The sequence below is a fragment of the Scyliorhinus canicula genome, chromosome 9 (assembly GCF_902713615.1).
Source record: "Scyliorhinus canicula chromosome 9, sScyCan1.1, whole genome shotgun sequence".
Lineage (NCBI taxonomy): Eukaryota > Metazoa > Chordata > Chondrichthyes > Carcharhiniformes > Scyliorhinidae > Scyliorhinus > Scyliorhinus canicula.
The window spans coordinates 60,704,614-60,726,631 of record NC_052154.1 but is presented as its reverse complement, the minus strand read 5'-3'; the positions used below and the strand labels follow the sequence as shown (position 1 = coordinate 60,726,631).

At 47.5% G+C, this 22,018-nt stretch overlaps 1 protein-coding gene across 3 annotated transcripts in view; it reads right to left on the bottom strand.

Annotated features, from left to right (window-relative positions):
• The window catches only part of slc12a4 (solute carrier family 12 member 4), a 216,504-nt gene that overhangs the window by 96,668 nt on the left and 97,818 nt on the right, over nucleotides 1-22,018 (bottom strand). For all 3 annotated transcript variants that reach the window (XM_038806749.1, XM_038806750.1, XM_038806748.1), the window contains exons 2-3: nucleotides 18,213-18,307; nucleotides 16,428-16,559 (exon numbers count right to left, since the gene is read on the bottom strand). In XM_038806749.1, coding sequence (XP_038662677.1) covers nucleotides 16,428-16,559; nucleotides 18,213-18,307 — 227 coding nt within the window. The remainder of the gene's footprint in view (nucleotides 1-16,427; nucleotides 16,560-18,212; nucleotides 18,308-22,018) is intronic.

The following is a 22,018-nucleotide window of genomic DNA, read 5'->3' as shown; positions in this document are numbered from 1 at the left end:
TACAGACCCTTACATTAACTGACACACAGGCCAGGTTGGCTCCCTACATGGGGGAACCATTGGACATTGCAATGGATTTTGTTGGATACAGGTTGGAAGTTTTTTCTATTTAACCATGCCTCTGTATGAACGTTTGGATGTTTTTGATGATGATTTCAGGAATGTCCAGGAACTATGATGACCCCTGGTGTTTATGGACGCCAGGAGGGGCGTTTCCCACTTATCATGGTGCGCGGCCATGGGCCCAGCCTGTTGGGTCGGGACTGGTTGCGCCATTTGCGGCTGCAGTGGCAGTACATCCTCCAAACAGTTTCTGGAGGATTGACTGAGGTGCTAGGGCGATACCCAGATGTATTCCAGACCGGTCTGGGGAAAATAAAAGGGGTTGTAGCCCGTATCCAAGTCGAACCAGGAGCCACGCCACACTATTTCCAGGCACGCCCGGTGCCTTATGCCTTGCTCAAGAAGGTAGAAGGGGAGCTCACTCGTTTGGAGACTTTGGGTATTATCAGGCCCGTCCGTTTCGCTGACTGGGCAGCACCAATTGTACCTGTAATGAAGCCAGATGCCACAGTTCTCTAGTGCGGCGACTATAAACTTAGTGAATACGGCTTCCCGACTCGACCGATACCCAATGCCTCGCATGGAGGATCTCTACGCGAAGCTTGCAGGCGGACTCTCATTCACAAAATTAGATACGAGTCACGCCTACCTACAGTTGGAGCTGGACCCTGCCTCCCAGCCATATGTAACGATTAATACACACCAGGGCCTGTATGAATATACACGTTTGCCCTTTGGGGTATCCTCTGCCTGCGCTATTTTTCAACGCATTGTGGAGGGCATTTTGAGAGGTTTACCGTGTGTTGCTGTCTACTTAGATGACGTTTTGATCACAGTGACGTCGGAGCAGGAACATTTGGAAAATTTGGAGGCTGTCCTTAGACGCTTTTCGGAGGCTGGAGTCCGTTTACGTCGCACAAAGTGCGTCTTTCAGGTGAAGGAAGTAGTCTACCTGGGTTATCGGGTGGACCGCGAAGGTTTGCACCCCGTCGCAGAGACGGTGCGCGCGATTCAACAGGCCCCGCCCCGACTGACATTTCGCATCTTTGTTCGTTTCTCGGCCTCGTAAACTATTACGGGAAGTTCCTCCCCAATCTGGCAACTACACTGGCCCAGTTGCACCTTCTGCTAAAGAAGAATCACACCTGGGTTTGGGGTCAGCCGCAAGAAACCGCTTTCCGGCGGGTTAAACAACAATTGTCGTCGTCTGGGTTACTAACCCACTATGATCCTGGAAAGCCTTCGCTTGTCACATGTGATGCATCCCCGTATGGTATTGGGGCCGTCCTGTCCCACAAGATGGAAAACGGGGACGAGCGGCCGATAGCTTTCGCCTCCCGCACATTGACTGCAGCGGAAAAAAAGTACGCGCAGATCGAGAAGGCTGGCCTGGCAGTGGTCTTTGCAGTGAAACGTTTCCACCAGTACGTGTATGGCCACCACTTCACTATAGTGACTGATCATAAGCCTCTCCTGGGACTTTTCAGAGAGGATAAGCCAATACCGCCCATTGCTTCCGCACGGATCCAGCGCTGGGCTTTGTTGTTCGCTGCATACGAGTATTCTCTGGAGCACAAACCAGGAACCCAGATAGGGAATGCCGACGCATTGAGGCGATTGCCTTTATCGACTGGCCCCATGTTGACTCCCATGACCGGTGAGGTGGTTGCAACCCTAAATTTTATGGACACCTTGCCTGTCACGGCATCACAGATCCGTGAGTGGACCCAGACGGAGCCAGTCCTGTCAAAGGTTCGGCACATAGTCCTGTACGGTGGGCAGCATAGACATCTCCCAGGCGATTTGCGGGCATTTTCTCCAAGCTGTCAGAATTCAGCGTGGAAGATGGCATCCTCTTGTGGGATTGTCCCGGAAAGAGGACAGGAGCTTATACTGAGAGACTTGCACAATGGGCATCCAGGTGTGACCAAAATGAAAATATTGGCCCGGAGTTATGTCTGGTGGCCAGGCCTTGACACCGACATTGAGAAGGCGGCCCAAAACTGCTCCATTTGCCAGGAGCATCAGAAGCTTCCACCAGCCGCGCCCCTACATCACTGGGAATGGCCAGGGCGGCCTTGGGCACGCTTGCATATGGATTCCGCTGGCCCTTTTCAAGGATCCATGTTCCTTCTATTAATCGACGCCCAGTCTAAATGGCTAGAGGTGCATAAGATGGTAGGCACAACGTCCTGCGCAACAATCGAGAGATGCGTTTGTCTTTCAGTACGCTTGGCCTCCCCGAGGTGCTGGTCACGGACAACGGCGCTCCGTTCACAAGTGAGGAGTTTGCGAGGTTCAAAAAGATGAACGGCATACGCCATATCTGCACTGCCCCTTACCACCCGGCTTGAAAGGGTTGGCGGAGCGTGCAGTGCAGACATTCAAACGAGGCCGAAAGAAGCAGTCTTCCGAGTCGATGGATACAAGACTGGCTCGTTTTTTGTTTTCATATAGGACCACCCCCCATGTGGTGACTGGGACAGCTCCCGCAGAACTCCTAATGGGTCGGAGATTCGCACTCACCTTAGCATGGTTTTCCCGGACATTGGCGCAAAAGTACGCTGCACACAAGAACGGCAGGAACATGTTTTTTCTCGGCATCGCCCGGTGACCCAGTGTTCTTTCGGAATTTTGCTGGTGGTGCCCAGTGGGTCCCTGGCGTAATCTTTCGCCAAACGGGCCCTATCTCTTACCAGGTGCAAGCCCAGGGTCGTCTCCAGCGCAAATATGTAGACCACATTCGGTCCAGAAGACTATCCCTTCCAAAGATTCCCCGCCCCCGGAGCTCATTTCTACAGCCACAGAGACCAGACACAATGGAAAGTATTCCTCAAAATCTTCCTCTGGTGCCTCACTCAAAACCTGCGCAGGTCATGACAGAACCGCGTGGAGATAGAGACGCCAAGATGACGGAGGCAGCAGACTCCGGCTGCGAGATGGAGACACAGGACGCCTCAGAGCGGGAATCCTCGGGCCCACGGGCCGTGGATGTACAACCGTTATGCCGTTCATCACAGAAGCGCCGGTCTCCGTCTCGTTACACGCCGCCCGTTCCAGCGCCTTGTGCAAAATGAGTCTGACGACCTCCTTCCCCACGGTCTTCGGTGGTTTCCTTCAACATTGGGGGGGGGGGGGGGGGGGGGGGGGTGTTATAACCTGCCTGCTTACCACTTGCTGGGGTCTAATGACAATCTCACAATCCTGTGGGAGTATGAGGTTCCCCAATGAGGGGGGCGGAGAAATCATTAGCAGACTCTCTGCATAAATAGAGCTGCCCAGTTTGGAACCAGCAGAGAGAGGAGTGAGCAGCTAGGGAAGTTGCTGCGGCTGTTGTGTATATATATATATATATATATATATATGTTATTGTAAATAAATGTTATTTCTTTGTATCCTTAAAAGTCGTGCTGGATTCTCCGTGGCCCTCACAAAAGGAATGTAGTCACTATTGTCTTGATTTGTTAGTGAATTGAAACAAAAGCAAGTGTGTGCACCTGGATATATTTTATGCGTTCTCTTTGAACAGTTCAGCAGGCTGGAGTTCCACATTAATTCTTGCTGTGCTATAATTGAACTTGGCTGAGTTAATGCATAACTGTGGATTGACCAAGCATAGGAGGAGGATATGAAGGAGAAATAGAAAAGAAACAATTATCACCAATGTATGCAACAGCTTTGTTTAAAATTGCCTGCTTATCTTTTATTTATTGTGTTAACATTATTCTGGACATATCAGAGGAAGTCTGAGTTACTCCACACAAGGTGGAAAAGGAAATTTTTTAAATGACTAATGTTGCTACCGTGAACAGAAGCTGCTCTCCCTGCTTCTTACAGTTGTCACTCTGGTGCTGTCCTTCACTCCGCATACAATCTTAAGCATATTTTTCTTCATGTTTCACTTATTTCTGAAATATGACGTATCAAATATCTTGTAGTTTTCACCAAAGCTTCTGACAATGCCAAATCTGATCAGTTAATGGCCAGTTTACTTATCTTCAGATACACCAAAACACCTCCACTTCAGGTTATGTTGAAGATGTTTAGCCTTTCCCATGTCTACTGAATATGCAATTATTTTGGCAGCAATTGGTCCAGAAACCATGCCTTGATCACTTTTGTAGCTTTACCCAGCCTGGGCTTTCTGTGTAGTAGTTAGCTCCTTTAAGGGGGCAGGCATTGGAAGGGTCACGGAATATGAGCGCAGGGATCTAGGTGCAGAGCGCTTGCCTTTCCAGCCAGTTCGGATCCCAGTGCGTTTTTTAATAAATGTTTTTTATTGGGTTTTTGAACAAAGTATATTTACTGTTATGTACACAGAATAAAATATAAATTATATATAAATAAAGGGAACACGCACAAAAAAGAAAACAAAAAAATTAGAATAAAATAACTGGTAGGGTATTATGCGCTAGCTCAACAACAGCAACTCTGTACAATTGGCAATATGATTTTTAACACAAGGGGCAGCACGGTGGCCTAGTGGTTAGCACAACCGCCTCACGGCGCTGAGGTCCCAGGTTCGAATCCCGGCCCTGGGTCACTGTCCGTGTGGAGTTTGCACATTCTCCCCGTGTCTGCGTGGGTTTCGCCCCCACAACCCAAAAAATGTGCAGAGTAGGTGGATTGGCCATGCTAAATTGCCCCTTAATTGGAAAAAATAATTGGGTAATCTAAATTTAAAAAAAAAAAAAATGATTTTTAACACATAAGTAGGCTTTTGTGGGGTGGGGGGAACTGGGGAGGGACATATACATTTGGGTGCTGGAGAAACAATTACAGAACAATTATAGAGGGAAACACGCAAATGGATCTGGTGTTGGAGTTGTCATTGGCGTCTCGCGTTCACCTCCGCTTCAGCTGTTCGTCCCGTCTTTCGCCTGTATTTTCCTTGCTCTCTGCTCCTGTAGATGCCAAGTTTGTTATCGTTTCCTGTACCCTCCTTCCGACTGTCAGTCCCTTGCCTCCCCTCACCTCTCTGGTTCTCCTCTATTGTTCCCTGTCTCCTCCCACTTTCCCCACCCCCTGTCCTGCCCCCTTCCCCTTCTCCTGTGGTTCACCTTTCTTTTCTCTTAGTTTTAGCTGCCCCCCCCCCCCCCCCCCCCCCCCCCCCCCCCCCCGCGCACTATCTCTCCCTCTCCTGCCTCGGCTACTTTCCCTTGATTCTTGGCTATCTGGCTATTCTTCTGCTTGTTCATTGGCCACGCACAGGTCCCGGAATTGGGTGAATGGCTCCCACGTTCTGTGGAAGCCGTTGTCTGACCCTCGGATGGTCAATTTGATTTTCTCCATTTGGAGAGATTCTGAGAGGTCGGACAGCCAGTCTGCAGCTCTAGGTAGTGCTGCTGATTGCCAGCCAAACAGGATTCTACAGCCGATCAGGGAGGCAAAGGCAAGGGCGTCCGCCCTCCTCCCCAGGAGTAGATCTGGCTGGTCTGATACCCCAAAGATCGCCATTTTTGGGCATGGCTCCACCCTCATCCCCACCACTTTGGACATTGCCTTGAAGAAGGCTGTCCAGTACCCTGCAAGTCTGGGGCAAACCAGAACATGTGGGCGTGGTTGGCCGGGTCTCCTTGGCACCGTTCACATCTATCCTCCACCTCCGGAAAGAACCTACTCATACGAGTTCTTGTTAAGTGGGCTCTATGTACCGCTTTTAGTTGCGTCAGGCTGAGCCTTATGCAGTTGTTGGTGGAGTTGACCCTATGCAGTGCTTTGCTCCAGATTCCCCACCCTATTTCAATCTCCAGGTCTTCCTCCCATTTATTTCTTGTTGCGCCCCGTACGGTGTCGGCCCTTTCTACCAGTCGCTCATACATGTCGCTCAGGTTCCCTTTATCTAGGATGCTTGCGTCCAGTAACTCTTCCAGTTATGTCTGTCATGGCGGTTGTGGGTGAGTCCTTGTCTCCTTTCATAGGAAGTTTTTGTGTTGCAGGTACCTTAACTCAGTCCTCCTGGCTAGCTGGAATTTCTCTGTCAGTTCGTCCAGTGTTGCGATCCTGCCGCCCGTATATAGGTCCCGGACTGGCAGCGTCCCTCCATCCTGTCCCCACTTTTTAAAAAGGTGGCGTCAGTCAGCGCTGGTGTCAACCTATGGTTGTTGTAGATGGGAGCTTTGTCCGACATTTTGGTTAGGCCAAATTGCTGCTGTAGTTGGTTCAAGGACTGGAGGGTGGCTATCACCAACGGGCTGCTAGAGTGTTTTTTGGGTGGGAATGGGAGTGTCGCCGTGGAGAAGGCCCAGAAAGAGGTCCCCTTGTAGGAGGCTATTCTGCACGCACCCACTCGGCTTCTGGCTCCTTGATCCATCCCCTTATTCGCTCGGCTATCGCCGCCCAGTGGTAGAATTGTAGGGTTGGGATGGCTAGCCCCCCAGCCCCCCTTGGATTTTGTTCTTTGTAGGACTTTCTAAGGATCCTGGCATTCTCCACACACCCCCTCCCCCCCTCCAGACGAATGCCAAGATTAATTTGTCTAGTGCTTTGAAAAATGTCTTGGGGATGTAGATCGGGATAGATCTAAGTAGGAAGAGGTTCGTAGGCAGTGCGTTCATTTTGATTGTCTGGACACTCCCCTCGAGGGAGAGTGGGAGTGTGTTCCATCTTTGCAGGTCCTTTTTTACTTCCTCTGTCAGACTGGTGAGGTTCCATTTGTGATCTCTTTCCAGTCATGGGCTATTTGGATCCCCAGGTAGCGGAATTTGTATCAGGCCTGTTTAAACAGGAGTCCCATTAGTGATGCCCCCCCCCCCCCCCCCCCCCCCCCCCCCGCCTCCTTGTGGGTGTACCGGGAAGATCTCGCTTTTGCTCATGTTGAGTTTGTAGCCCGAGAAGACGCCAAACTCTCAGGAGCGCGATGATTCCGTCCATGCTGCTTTGTGGGTCCGAAATGTAGAGCAGCAGCTCATCTGCATAGAGTGAGACTCTGTGCTCTCTGCTGCCCCTTTGGATCCCCTCCAGCATTTTGCTGCTCTGAGAGCAATTGCTAATGGCTCGATTGCTAGAGCGAACAGCAGCAGGGACAGTGGGCATCCATGTCTGGTGCCCCTGTGCAGCTGGAAGTATCGGGAGTTGGTGTTGTTGGTCCGTAAGCTCGCCATGGCAGCGTTGTACAGGAGTTTTACCCAGGAGGTGAACCCTGTTCCAAGCCCAAACCGCTCCAGTGCCTCTATGAGGTATTTCCATTCGACCCTGTCAAAGGCCTTTTCTGCATCAAGGGAGACGATCACCTCTGGCGTTCTTTCCCCAGATGGGGTTATTATCACTTTCAGCAGGCGCCTGATGTTCGAGGTTAGCTGCCTACCTTTGACAAAGCCCGTCTGGTCCTCTGCGACCACCTGTGATACATCGTCTTCTAGCCTTTTGGCTAGGATTTTGGCCAGTATTTTTACATCTGCATTCATCAGTGAGATAACAGTGTGATCCAGGGGCCCACTGCTCCCATCTGTTCCATAAAGTGACCGTGTTCCCTTGCCATGCTAGAGGTTTCTCCCGTTTTGGGGCTTGATCTGTCAGTCGTTGGATCCTGTACACAGTTGAATTCCCCCCCGCCCTCCTACCCCCCCATTATTAGTCGGTGCGTCACTATGTCGGGGATTTCTGCCATGGTCTTTTTGATGAAGCTTGTGTCGTCCCAGTTGGGCGCGTACATGTCAACTAGTATGACCCACATTCAGTTGGGTCTTTGTCTTCTTTAGGTATCAGTGAGATTGAGGCCTGTGCCAGCGTGGGTGGCAGTGTGCCCCTAGCTAGCGAGTCTGTGAACATCTCACACAGGTGCAGGGCCAGTGCTGTCGCAAGTTTTGTGTAGAAGTCCGCCGGCAACTCATCTGGTCCCATCATGGAGCGAATGCTGTCCATGGGGGCTCTGAGGTGTACAACCCTTGGTAAAAGGCCTTGAAGGTTTTGTTGATCTTTTCTGGTTCTGTTTCTAATGTGCCTCTGGTATCCCTGATTTGTGCAATTTCTCTGGTGGCTGCCTGCTTTCTCAGCAGGTGTGCCAACAGGCGGCTGGCTTTGTCTCTGTGTTTGTATAGCGTCCCAAGTGCCTGGTGGAGTTGGTGCTCTGCTTTCCTGGTGGAGAGCAAATCAAAGTTCCTTTGTAGCTCTTTCCTCTCTGCCAGAAGCTCTACGGTCGGGGCCTCGGAGTATTTACGGTCTACCTCCAGTATGGAGTCGACCAGCTGCTGCCTAGCCGCCCTTTCCTCTCTATCTCTTCGTGCTTTGAAAGCGATAATTTCCCCTCTTACTACCGCCTTTAGCGCTTCCCAGAACGTAGAGGGTGAGACCTCCCTGTTATGGTTGTTCTTCGTGTACTCTGCTATGGCCTACAATACCTTTTCGTTGAAAGCCTTGTCTGCTAGTCGGGCAATGTGCAACCGCCATGTGGGGTGTTTGGCCCTGCCCATCTCCAGCCTCACGTCCATGTAGTGTGGAGCGTGGTCGGATATCACAATTGTGGAGTATTCTATATTCTACTTTGTCTATCCCTGGAAGCACCGTTTTCTCCACCACAAAGTGCACTGGGGAGAAAAAGGAGAACCCCTTCTCTCCTGGGTGGGTGAACCTCCAGGGTGAACTGCTCCCATCTGTTCCATAAAGTGACCGTGTTCCCTTGCCATGCTTGAGGTTTCTCCCGTTTTGGGGCTTGATCTGTCAGTCATTGGATCCTGTACACAGTTGAATCCCCTCCCCCCCATGATTAGTCGGTGCGTCACTATGTCGGGGATTTCTGCCATGGTCTTTTTGATGAAGCTTGTGCCGTCTCAGTTGGGTACATACACGTTAACTAGTACTACCGGTGCCCCATCCAGGGCCCCGCTGACCATGACGTACCATCCCCCTGGGTCCGTAACCATCTTTGTTGCCCTAAACATAATCTTTTTGCTGATCAGTATTGCCACCCCCGGATCCTCGTCCCACAGCAGGAATGGTATACCAGTCTGCCCCACCCAGCCCTTTCTTACCCGCAGTCAGTCCTGCTCTCTCAGGTGTGTCTCTTGGAGTAAGACTATGTTGGCTTTCATATTTCTTTGGTGGGTGAGGACTCTGGATCTTTTCATTGGGCCGTTGAGTCCCCTTACATTCCAGATGACTGTCCTGGTGGGGAGGCTTCTGTCACCCCGCTCCTGTGGGATTAACCATACTTACCTGATGGACGTGCCCCTGCCATCCGGGGTTTCCCTTTGTTAGGGGGCCGTCCAGGATGGCCGCTGTCACTGCTCTCTCCATGCAGTCAGGTCCCTGCGCTCCATGGTTTCCCTTTGTTCAGGGGGCACCTGATATGGCCGCTCACTGTGCATCCGCCACATAGGTAGTTCCCTGCACTCTGGAATCTCCCTTCGCCCAGGGACCGTACTGGGTGGATGCTTGCTGCGATTCCTTGTCCCAAGCCCTTGGTCATGACACTTTGTAGCCCTATTGTTATTCTCTTTCTAGCCTTGTTTGTCCTTCCTTTCCTGTGCCCCCCCCCCCACCCCCCCGTCCTTCCCTTTCCTGTACACCTCTCTCTTGTCCCTCTTTTCCCTGTTCCTATCCCCGTTTGCTCTCCTACCTCTGTTGAATAGTCCCATCCTGCCTGGAGCCGTTCCCCTGCTTTGTTGCATTTTGTTGCATGCCTCCAGCGCTAGCTGTCCTGCTAGTGCGGTGGCCCCCCTCTTGGGGGTTACTGTCTCGTTTCTCCCTCACCCTACCTCTGCGGTTTTCTGCCCGCTCTTTCCCCATCCTACCCTGCACTCCTCTTGCTTGCTCTCCCTTCTCAGCTACGCTCGTTCCCTCGTGCTGGGGCCTGGTCTCCCATCTGAAGTGGTCCCTCGGGTAGTGGTTTGCTTTTTGTTCAGTGTGTGCTTGTCGGGGGGGGAGAATGATCCTAGTGCTGAGAATGAGGACATTGATTATTGTGCTTGGTATATAGTCCTTATTTATAATAAAACTGTTGTTATTAGCCAACTGGTGGTTGCCAATCATTACATTTACTACATTGGCGGCAAGGAAAAACAACAGTGACTCAGATCGCACTGAAGAAAGAACTTGAAGGCAAGTTCGGTTGCAAGAGTTGCAGAACAAGTCCAATCGAGTCCAGCCTGCAAGTCAGTATAAAGTAGTTATGCCTCTCTTTGGATAATCAGAAGCTTCTGACACTGCTACAGAAGACTGGGGACAGTATATAGAGCATTTGGAATATATTTTCTGGGATAATGAAATAGAGGGAGGATAGGAAGAAAAGTTATATTGCTGACTGCATGTGGGACCTAGATACATAACTTGATCTGAAGTTTAACATCCCCGATGCTCCCGACACAAAGACATTTGCAGAGCTCTGAGCTAGTAAACGGGCATTACCACCCCAAGTCCTCAGTAATATTACAACGGTACAAATTTAACTCCATGGGAAGTAGTCCAAGGGAGACCATCGTGGGTTTTGTAGCAAGGCGAAGACAAATCGCAGAGCATTGCGATTTTAGTTCAGTGTTGAATGATAGGTTAAGAGACCGATTGGTATGTGGTGTAAACAATGCAGAAATACAGAGAACATTGTTCGCTGAATCAGAGTTAACTTTTAAAAAGGCGTCCGAAATGGGGTTAGCAATAGAGAGCGCCGAGAATGGTGCCAGGAGCTGCAAAGTGCACAAGTCGATGAAGTCCACCAATTAGGGCAGAAAGCTGAGCAGCAATGGAGCCAGGAGTGGAGATGCTGGTTTTGAAGTCAAGAGAACAACTCAGAAGCTGGAAGAGCTACAAAGTATCGAAGATTTAAACAACAGCCAAGGAATATTAGAGTGCGATTGGTACAGGTGAAGTCACTTCCAGAAATGTGTAGCTTTAGAGAAGCAGAATTCTTGGTGTATGGAAGAAAAGGATACTTGAGACACAGATGTAAAACCAAGCAAGGCCTGCCCAGTACCAGCAGAGTAAATAATCCAGCCCCTGTGCATAGTACGGAGGATGGGTGAACGGAGAGTTTTGTCGCTTAATAATATGAAAATGGGCATGGTAGCCCCATCACAATGGTGTTGTTAGTGAACAGCCAGCCACCGAAGATGGAAGTGGACATGGGGGCAGCAGCTACTGTTGTGAACGAACAGTCCTACTGGTATCTTCAAGAAGTGGTTCAAGCCCAGAAGTTTAAGAATACTGCAGCTAGACTGGTTACATATACCAGAGAATCCATAAAAATAGTAGAGGTGACCAGGACTCTGGTGAGTTATAGACAGCAGTCTGAACAGCTACAAATGATAGTATCCAGCTGGTGTCCAGCTAAGGACTGTGTTGAATGGGGCATGACTGGCTCCAGTAGAATGAGTTGAACTGACTGGAACTTTAAACCGAAAGAGGGGGGCCTGCACAAAGTCATAAAAAGAAAACCAAGATGCGTTCCAGGAGGAATTGGGAAAAGATAGAAGGGTTGCAGCCAAAAATCCATGCAGATTCAGAAGCCACCCAGAGATTTTTTTTCGTGCAAAACCTGTGGCCTACGTATTAGTATAACAGGTAGAGACAGAACTAAAATAACTGGAAAACTTGGACATCCTCAGGCCCATACAATTCACCAAGTGGGCAGCACCCATTGTATTGGTAGTCAAACCAGACAAGACCATCTGTATCAGCGGAGATTACAAGTTGACGGTAAATCAGGCTGCAAAACTAGATGCTTCCTCCCACAAGTCCTGAAACACGTGCTGTTAGGTGAATTGGACAATCTGAATTCTCTGTGTGTACCCGAACAGGTGCCGGAATGTGACGACGAGGAGATTTTATCAGTAACTTCATTGCAGTGTAATGTAAGCCTACTTGTGACAATAATAAAGATTATTATTATTATTAGATTGGTACCCATCCCAAAATAGAGAATCTATATGTTAAGTTGGCTATGGGTTTGACATATACCAGGTTGGATATGAGCCACACTTACAAACAGTTAGAACTGGATGATGTCATCCGAAATACTTATTTAAAAAAAATAAATTTAGAGTACCTAATTAATTTCTTCCAATTAAGGGGCAATTTAGTGTGGCCAATCCACGTAGCCTGCACATCTTTGGGTTGTGGGGCGAAACCCACGCAAACACGGGGAGAATCTGCAAACTCCACACAGACAGTGACCCAGAGGCGGGATCGAACCTGGGACCTCAGCGCCATAAGGCAGCAGGGCTAACCCACTGCGCCACCGTGCTGCCCATCCTAAATACTTTTAAGGGGTTATACCAATACACACGTCTACCGTTTTGGGGTTTTGCTGGCTTGCCACGAACCATGGAGAGTATGCTGCAGAGTTTGCCAAAGGTTGTTGTTTATTTGGACGATGTTTGAATAACAGGTTCCACTGGGGAGGAACATCTGGCCAATTTGGACAACGTTTTGAAGAGATTTTAAGAGACGGCAGTGCATTTAAAAAGAGAGAAGTGCACGTTCCAAGCATTAAGGTGGTTTTTATTTGTTATCGGTGGATGCTCAGGGTCACAGCACCCAATGGCAGACAAAGCAAGAGAAATTAAAGGGGCACCGGCCCCTAGGAACACTTCAGAACTCAGGTCTTTCCTGGGGTTGGTCAGCTATTATGGGCGATTCCTCCCAAATCTTCAGCATTGTTAGCACCATTGTATGTGTTGTTAAAGAAGCGTCAGAGATGGCATTGGAAAGCACCACAGGAAGAGGCTTTTACCCAAGTTCAGCAAGTACTCCAGTCTTCATGCTTATTAGTACATTTCGCCCCTCGAGTAGATAGTACTTACATGCGATGCTTCACCATATGGGTAATGGTTGTGTTATTCCATACAATGGAGGATAAGTCGGAGACCCCATTGGGTATGTATCAAGAACCCTAACAGACATGGAAAGAGGATGCTTCCAAATAAAAAAAGTCTTGGCTATTATACATGCATCACGAAGTTTCATCAATACACCTATAGGAAGCATGGTACTATCACCAGGGGCTGGTTTAGCTCACTCGGCAAAATCGCTGGCTTTTAAAGCAGGCCAGCAGCGCGGTTCGATTCCCGTACCAGCCTCCCCGGACAGGCGCGGAATGTGGCGACTAGGGGCTTTTCACAGTAACTTAATTGAAGCCTACTCGTGACAATAAGCGATTTTCATTTCAGTTCATCTCAGACCACAAGCCACTTTTAGGGCTCTTCAAAAAAGACAAAGTGATTCCAGCAATTGATTCTGCTAGGATACATTGGGTGCTGTTCTTATTGGTTTTCGGATATACCTTTGAACACTGGCCAGGGTCTCACACAAACAATGCAGACCCCTTAAATTGTCTGCAATTGCCAGAAAGCACACCACTTTCTCTAGTACCACAAGAGATGGTTTCAAACTTTCTGCACTCAGTATCTATGACAATGCAGCAAATTAAGTACTGGACTAATAGAGACTTTTTGTCATCGAAGGTTAAACACAGAATACTGCATGGATGGAAGAATGAGAAAGTTTTGGAGGAAATGAAGCCTCATCAGCTGAGGAAAGATGAGCTTAGCTGCAAGGATGCTGCCATTCTTTGAGGAAACAAGAGTGTTTGTCCGCATACTAGGAAGAGAACCACTGCTTGAAGAATTGCACTGTGCCCATTCGGGCATGTGCCCAAGGTGAAAATGCTAGTAAGTAGCTAAGTTTGGTGACTCATAGACTTATCATAGAATTTACAGTGCAGAAGGAGGCCATTCGGCCCATCGAGTCTGCACCGGCTCTTGGAAAGAGCACCCGAAGGTCAACACCTCCACCATATCTCCATAACCCAGTAACCCCATCCAACACTAAGGGCAATTTATCATGGCCAATCCACCTAACCTGCACGTCTTTGGACTGTGAGAGGAAATCGGAGCACCCGGAGGAAACCCACGCACACACGGGGAGAATGTGCAGACTCCGCACAGACAGTGACCCAAGCCGGAATCGAACCTGGGACCCTGGAGCTGTGAAGCAATTGTGCTATCCACAATGCTACCGAGCTGACTCACATTGATACGGATAGATAAAGGGTTGTGAAACAATATCACCAATGCCAATTCTACCAGAAGTTGCCAGCTGCAGCTCCTTGGCACCCTGGGAATGGCCAGGTTGACCATGGGTGTAGGTTCACATAGATTATGTTGCCATATTTATGGAAGTTATGTTCAGAATGGATAGAGGCTTTTGAAATGAAGTTTATAACATCAGACGCCACAGTGGAGAAGAAAATGCACCAATATTCTTCCACCCACGACAAGCTACAGGTATTTATCTCAGACAAGGGAACAATGTTCATAAGTGCGGAATTCCAGAAGCTCATGACATTTAATGGAATAAACTATATTCGAACCGGACCATATCATCCCTCGTTAAATGGATTGGCTGAACACGTAGTTCAGGCGTTCAAGACTGGTCTCAAGCAGCAACCACCTGCGTCACTAGGAAACAGGTTAGCGCAGTTCCTGTAGCCTACCGAACCACCCCGCAAAACACTACTAGCATAGCTCTAGCTGGGCTGCTGATGGGTCAACGCATGAGAATCAGGTTGAGCCTGGTAGTTTCAAATTTGGCTGGGAAAGTAGAGACAAGGCAGAGTTGCCAGAGAAAGAACCATAATTCGGCAAACGTGGAAAGGGCATTTGAGATAGACGAAGCAGGTTTTGTAAAGAATTTTGGAAGTGGACCAAGTTGGATACGACGAGTTGTTGTGGACAAGATGGGGCCACTGTCCTATTAAGTGAAAGTGTAGGACAAATTTTTGAAGAAACATCTGCGGAGACAGGAGCCCTACCAAGGGCCAGTGATACCGCATGATCCCATCGTGCCAGCAAGTAGTCTTGTTATTTGTCCAAGGAGTGAAGCCACTGATCAGCCAGTGGCAGGCTGAAGTGCTGCGAAATAGTGGAAAGTGATGTACTGCTACGAAGAGGGAGTTCCAATGAAGCACATCAATTAAGCTACCTCTCCAGGAGACCCTCAACCAGTTGAGCTATCTCTCCATCCATTAATTTCTAGGTGGGAATTCTTTCTTTCAAGGAATGCAGGCTTCACAGTCTATCCTGAATTGCCTCTTTGAACCACTGCAGTCCATGTGCTGTAAATATACCCACAGCGTTATTAGGGAAAGAGTTCCAGGATTTTGACACACGACTGTGAAGAACTGTGTGTGGCTTGGAGGGGAACTTCCAGGTGGTGGTGTCCTTGTCCTAGATGGTAGCGGTCGTGGGTTTGGAAGATGCTATCTAAGGAGCTTTGGTGAGTTCTGGCAGAGAATTGAGCAGGGATCACATCGTGACCTCTTCACCTTTGTTATGTCTGCCTGATTTCTTACCATCAACAATGAATATGCCCACCTATATATGGATAGACGTTTTCACGTCAATTTCAGATTACCATGGCACATTATAGATTTTCTGTCATTTCACCAATAGCAACAGTCATTTCACCAATAGCAACAGTGAGCGCGGTTCTCCCAAAAGGGAACAAAGTCCTCAAGTGAGCACGTTTGCCATGTGTTTCTAGACACTCGCAGTGCAGAGAAACACATGGCTATTCAACACGACTTGCGTTGTATATGGGGCCTGAATAGGGAACACGTATCCAAGGTCGCACATTATCCCGCTTTGTACTGCAGGGAGCTCTGCTCGCCGGAACTCCCCAGTTTAATAAGAGGTCGGAACGCCATTTTTAAAGGCGCGTCGAGCCAGGTAGATCCCGAGAGTGGGGTCTCCTGGCTTTTATGGGCCACGCTTTGCTGCGGTGAACTGCTTTCCCGATGCAGCATGGCCACTGGATCGTGCCCAGTGGATGAAAAGAACAATTGACCATCCATGGCATCAAACATTTTTATAGTATTGAGGGAAGGAGGGTTGATTTCTTTTTAAATATAGAAACCCTGCAGAGCCGAAGCACCAGAATTTAGAAACAATTTTGAGATTCAGTTTCCCTAGTAAGATGAGACTGTTCTTAATGCTATCCTGTGGCAGGTTACAAAGGCTTACTGCACCACATATTGTTGATGGACTTGACAGAATAAAATACATAAATAACTCTAAACTTTGTGATGGGCACGTGTTTCACTGAAAAAGGTATGCCTAATTCTGAAACTGAGAGATCCAAAATAAATTAATATATCCACACATCAGCAAAGAGCAGCACAATTAACATTCCTTATTTATAATAGTGTGAAATATGAATATTGTTGGCAATATCTGTAATGCTGAACATTAAAAAAATTACATTTGTGTTTTGTGAAGTAACACTATGAAACATGTTAACCATTCAGCTCATTCTTAGCATACTATGGCAGAAGTCTCAAAATCAAAGATTGGCTACAATATTCATATTTATATTACTTCAGTAAGAATGTTTCAAGTCAACGAAATAACATTAATGGAGGCATCATTCCTTACCTTTGGTCGTCTTTTCTTGGAAACTTCTGCACTTTCCGCTTCCTCATGTTCCTTTGCTCCCTGAGTGATATTTGTGTAATTAGCCAATCTGCTAAGGAGCGATGATACCTTTGGTCGAATGTCCAGTTCCTCCTGCAGAAGATTTAGACCATGGGTGTTTATACCACAATAAAATCCAGGGGATAAGTTGCACCGTCTCAATTACATTTCTAAACAACCTAAAGAACTGTGGAGGGGGCAGTGGTGGGGGATAATTTTCGGCATTAGTACAAGTGATGCATTGTCATTGCCTTTCTAGGCCTGATTTTTAGGTTAGTGCTGTTGATGTTCATTACAATTTTGCCCCATATTTTCTGGTGATTCCTTGACAATAGATAAACTACACTGGTGTGAAATGAGCTTAAATCTTTCTCGTACCAGCCTCCCCGAACAGGTGCTTGTGACGACTAGGGGCTTTTCACAATAACTTCATTGAAGCCTACTTGTGACAATAAGTGATTATTATTTACACTCAAAATCAAACACCAGAAATGAAATCAAAATTTCTCACATTATGTAATCAGATTCAACTATCTCCATTTCTATTAAAAAAAAGTGCTTCTTTATGGGAAAATGGGAAATGATTCTCCCGCTCTCTGAGTTGTTTGCTGGCCAACATTTCAATGACTGTAATCATAAAGAGAGTAGTCAGAACACCAACTTTGGTTCATTGGAAAAGATTTATAGGATGCTATTAGAATAATAACCAAAGAAATGATCAGCTGTTCCCTTGCTATTGAACATCAGGGAAAAGTTTGATAATTATGGATAGTGGCTCAAATCTGATAACTTTGGTAGCATACACTTATTGCAATAGAGTCATTTCATATTACTACTGAATAATGCTTGGATGTTACGAAAAAATACAGCTTCTCAGGACAATATGGACTCACCCAAAGCTTTTCTTAAGTCTCTGAGAATTAGAGTAAAAAGAAATCCATATTCTAAAGAACGGGCAGTGATCTCAGGGTGCACGTTCATAGACCTTTGAAGGTGGCATGATATCGAGAGTATGATTAACAAAGCATATCGGATCATGGGTTTCACATGTGGAGGTATTGAAGGCAAAGGCAAGGAAGTTTTACTGAAGCTCTGGTTAGACCACAACTAACATACAGAATCACAATTGTTACAGCACAGGCTATTTGGCATGTTGCGTAGACTTGGGTTCTGCACTCCGTTCTGGTCACCATATTTTAGGAAGGATGTGAAGGCCCTTGAGAGGGTGAAGAGAGAACATACCATAATGGTTCCAGGAATGAGGGGATTCAGTTACAAGGATGGGTTGAAATAGCTAGGATTGGTCTCTGCGGAACAGAGGTTGGGGGTAGACTTCATCGAGTTGTATGATACTATGACAGATTCAGATAAGATAGACAAAGAAAAGCTGTTGTCATTAGCTGATAGTACAAGGCCTAGGAGTTCAGATGAAGATCTTGGCCAAATATTTTACGCATTAAGTGGTAATGGCCTAGAACTCACTGCCTATGAAGATGGATGGTGGAAGTGGACATTATCAATTATCTCAAAAGGAACTTGGATAGGCACTGGAGAGAAATAAACCTGGCAGGGCTACAGTGATAGAGCAGAGAAAGGTGATGAGCTGGATTATTCCACAGAGTTTGGACTCGATGGGGTAAATGGCCTCCTTCTGTGCTGTAGTATTGCTATAACTCTATGTGTAAATATCAGACTAAAATACAGCATTTTAAATATTAAGCAAAATTCCCCATTCAAAATCATTACCTCAAATAAGGCCAAATTTCTGTCATAATATTCATTTCCTTTTAAAGTGTCAGTTTTGTTTAGGAAAGGACTGTCTTCTTTGTGATATCCATGACCTGGGGAAAAAAAGCACTTTGTTATGCTCATCATGGAAGGAAAGTTAAAATGTAGATTGACCATGTTAAAAATGCTCCATGTGGTAAAATTTTAATGTACAGCAATCAAATATTTCACAAACAAAATGTTATTTATAACAGGCCTTGAACCTATTTTGATTGCAGTTTTTTTGTCTTCAACATGTGGGAAAGGAAGGGAAAGTGAATAATAAAGATAAACCAAGTAGGAGCACACCTCATTTGGCTGTAACACTGAAAGATGCACAGTAAAGTACTTGTTGTTCTGCCCAACACATAAGCTATAGATGTCAGGGTTCTGACATGCATGACATCCATTTGAGCTCATAGTGCACATTTCAAACTTACTGGATATACCCATATGAAAGTTGAGATTCATTTTTACAATAAAGCATTATAGGATCAATTTTTAAAGAGAGAATTTTTGAAGGGATTACTTTCAACTAAAACACAACCACCCAGCACACCCATAATTGCTCTCAAAAAAATCCACAATGTACTGACGGAAGTGGTGCCCACACCAGTCATTTATTGTCTCTCTCCCAGTTGGTATTTTTAATTCAGGAACCCCCATCCCAGGGAGGGTCAGACAGGCATTGGTTGTGCCTACATTTTCAATGATGTTCTGGGTCCGGGAGTAAGGAAGGAAAGGGAAATGCCACGCCTTTAGAAAACATTACACTGTTAGACCCAGCCCTTGACTTAAGTCTTGATGCACAGACCAGGGCCCGATTAGCAAGGACTGAGCCTCCACTTAAAAGGAAGACTGAAGATGATGGTTCAAGACAAGGTCTGGACCTTCAATTCTTTAATATTTGCTCTGGAAGTTTGCACCTGCATACCATTTCAATGTGCGCTGCTTATTTCTTCTCAGATCAGTCAGGTTCTCCTCCATAAAAGTCAAAAATCGATCCATATCTTTCCTATTTTAATTGACAAGTAGAAACTGGAGGAAATGCAACTAGTATTTTTTTAAAATATATTTTGTTAGAGTGTCGGCTCAGATGAAAACCCGGGATGTGGCTCTCCAGCTGTGCAGCTGAGTTTTTAGTCTAGATTTTGAACCTCTCTGAAAATAAGATTCAGGCGGCATGGTTTACTACACCGTATGGCATTGTGGCAGGGCGGGGTCTAATAGAAGCAGAGAGGCCGGAGTTGCATGCCACAATCAGCACAGAAATTAAACCCAGCAAACATCCCCCACCATAAGATTCGGGGACTTTCCCTCTACCAACATCAGCATTGGGCTCTCACCCTGCCCACCACCATCAGCAGCATTGGGCTCTCACCCCCCACCACCACCATCATCAGCATTGGGCTCTCCCCCCCCCCCCCCCCCGCCCGCACCATCATCAGCATTGGGCTCTCACCCTCCCCACCACCATCATCAGCAGCATTGGGCTCTCCCCCCGCCCGCACCATCATCAGCATTCGGCTCTCACCCTCCCCACCACCATCATCAGCATTGGGCTCTCATCCTCCCCACCACCATCATCAGCAGCATTGGGCTCTCACCCCCCCCCCCCCCCCCCCCCCGCCCGCACCATCATCAGCATTCGGCTCTCACCCCCCCGCCCGCACCATCATCAGCATTCGGCTCTCACCCTCCCCACCACCATCATCAGCATTGGGCTCTCACCCTCCCCACCACCATCATCAGCATTGGGCTCTCACCCTGCCCACCACCATCATCAGCATTGAGCTCTCACCCTCCCCACCACCATCATCAGCATTGGGCTCTCACCCTCCCCACCACCATCATCAGCATTGGGCTCTCACCCTCCCCATCACCATCATTGGGCTCTCACCCTCCCCACCACCATCATCAGCATTGGGCTCTCACCCCCCCATCACCACCATCATCAGCATTGGGCTCTCACCCTGCCCACCACCATCATCAGCATTGGGCTCTCACCCTCCCCACCACCATCATCAGCATTGGGGCACTCACCCCCCACCACCACCATCACCATCAGCATTGGGCTCTCACCCCCCCCCACCACCATCATCAGCATTGGGCTCTCACCCTGCCCACCACCATCACCAGCATTGGGCTCTCACCCTCCCCACCACCATCATTGGGCTCTCACCCCCCCGCCCCCCACCACCATCATCAGCATTGGGCTCTCACCCTCCCCACCACCATCATCAGCATTGGGGCACTCAACCAGCCCCCCAACAAATATCAGCATCAGGGGCTCCTCCCTACTCCCTAAACAAACATTTTCCCACCCACCCCGCTAACAAACATAACCCGAAATATGCCACCTGTGGGTCTCACCAGAGAGTCTGCCTCTGGCAATGCCCCAGCACGGTACTGCCAGGTTGGTACTGTCAACCCGATAGTGCCAACCTGTGCCAGAGCACTGCTGTCCCTCTCCCCCAGGGGCTATACTTACTTTTGCGCCCCCGGGGAGGGGAATCCCCTCAACTGATGAACTTTTTTCAGAACCTATTCTAAACCTTGCCGATGTGACATCACGTCGACGAGTTATCAATATTCAGTGAAGGAAAGATCATGTGGCGGGGGAGGGGCTGCACTTCGCTAAGTATAGTAAAATATATTTAAATGAGGTTACCGCCCTTACTGGGCTGAACCCACAATGACACTACCATTTTCGGATTCTCACGGGATTTTCCACCACATCGTCGTTCTCGCTGACAGCTAACTTGGGTTGAAAATCACCCGCATCACTTTAGTTCTCACATTTTTGGGGTTTCCTCCCTTAAAAGCTAGGGTCCCCTTTTATACAAAGTATATGAAAAATTTCAGGTCACAAATCATGTGGTCAACTTTCACACAAGATCAACGTTTACAGGCGTATCTATACTAATTGCAACTCTGGAGAGTTATGTACTGTGCAAGCACCCTTAGTAGTACTGAATTGAAAATGGACAAACTGGTTTCACATAGGATGCCAAAGCCAGCAGATCAGAATTTTGCTGCCAGTTTGCAGTGGATTAGGATCCAGATCAAAGGCGATCAAGCCAAACACCTCAATTCTTTAAAAAATTTGTAAAGTCAAAACATGCATCATCTTTTCTGCATTTGTGTTGTCCTCAAGTCTTTTTAATGTGCGAGTACAGTGTACAAAATTGATGAATGTGAAATTGAACATTTGTTTAAACAAGAATCGATAGAAAAATGTTTAGTATGAGTAATTATATGAAGAAAATATATTCATGCTGATATTAACTTGGTTCCGAATGGTATGATTGATTGATAGTGAGGCCCAACTAGTTCAACAATCAATCTTCATTTAAATTGATGCATATTGACATCGAGGCCAGTGGACAACTGCAGAAAATGGAGTGGCAACAAGCCTCTTCTGGGACTCAAAAAAGGTCCCCGATAAAGTAAATGAGATGGGGTCTAACACAATCGCAATTGGTGGAGGAGACGCTGGGGCAAGATGAGGCCCAAGGTTTCCTTGAGGGGTAGGATAGTTGATGGTATGGCTAACCATGGTGGTGTGATCGACCATGTAGGATGTTATAGAGGAGGCAAACGGACCAAGTGGAAGGTTGGAGTGAATGTTTGGTATGGTGGTATGGTAGCAAAGGGGGAAAGGTGGTTGGGGGGGGGGGGTTTGCATAAAGGTAGCTGACACAACTGAATAGATGGACCTCATCATGGATGCAGAAAAATCAACTGTTGTAAGCGATGTCCTTGTGATATTCAAAGACAAAATT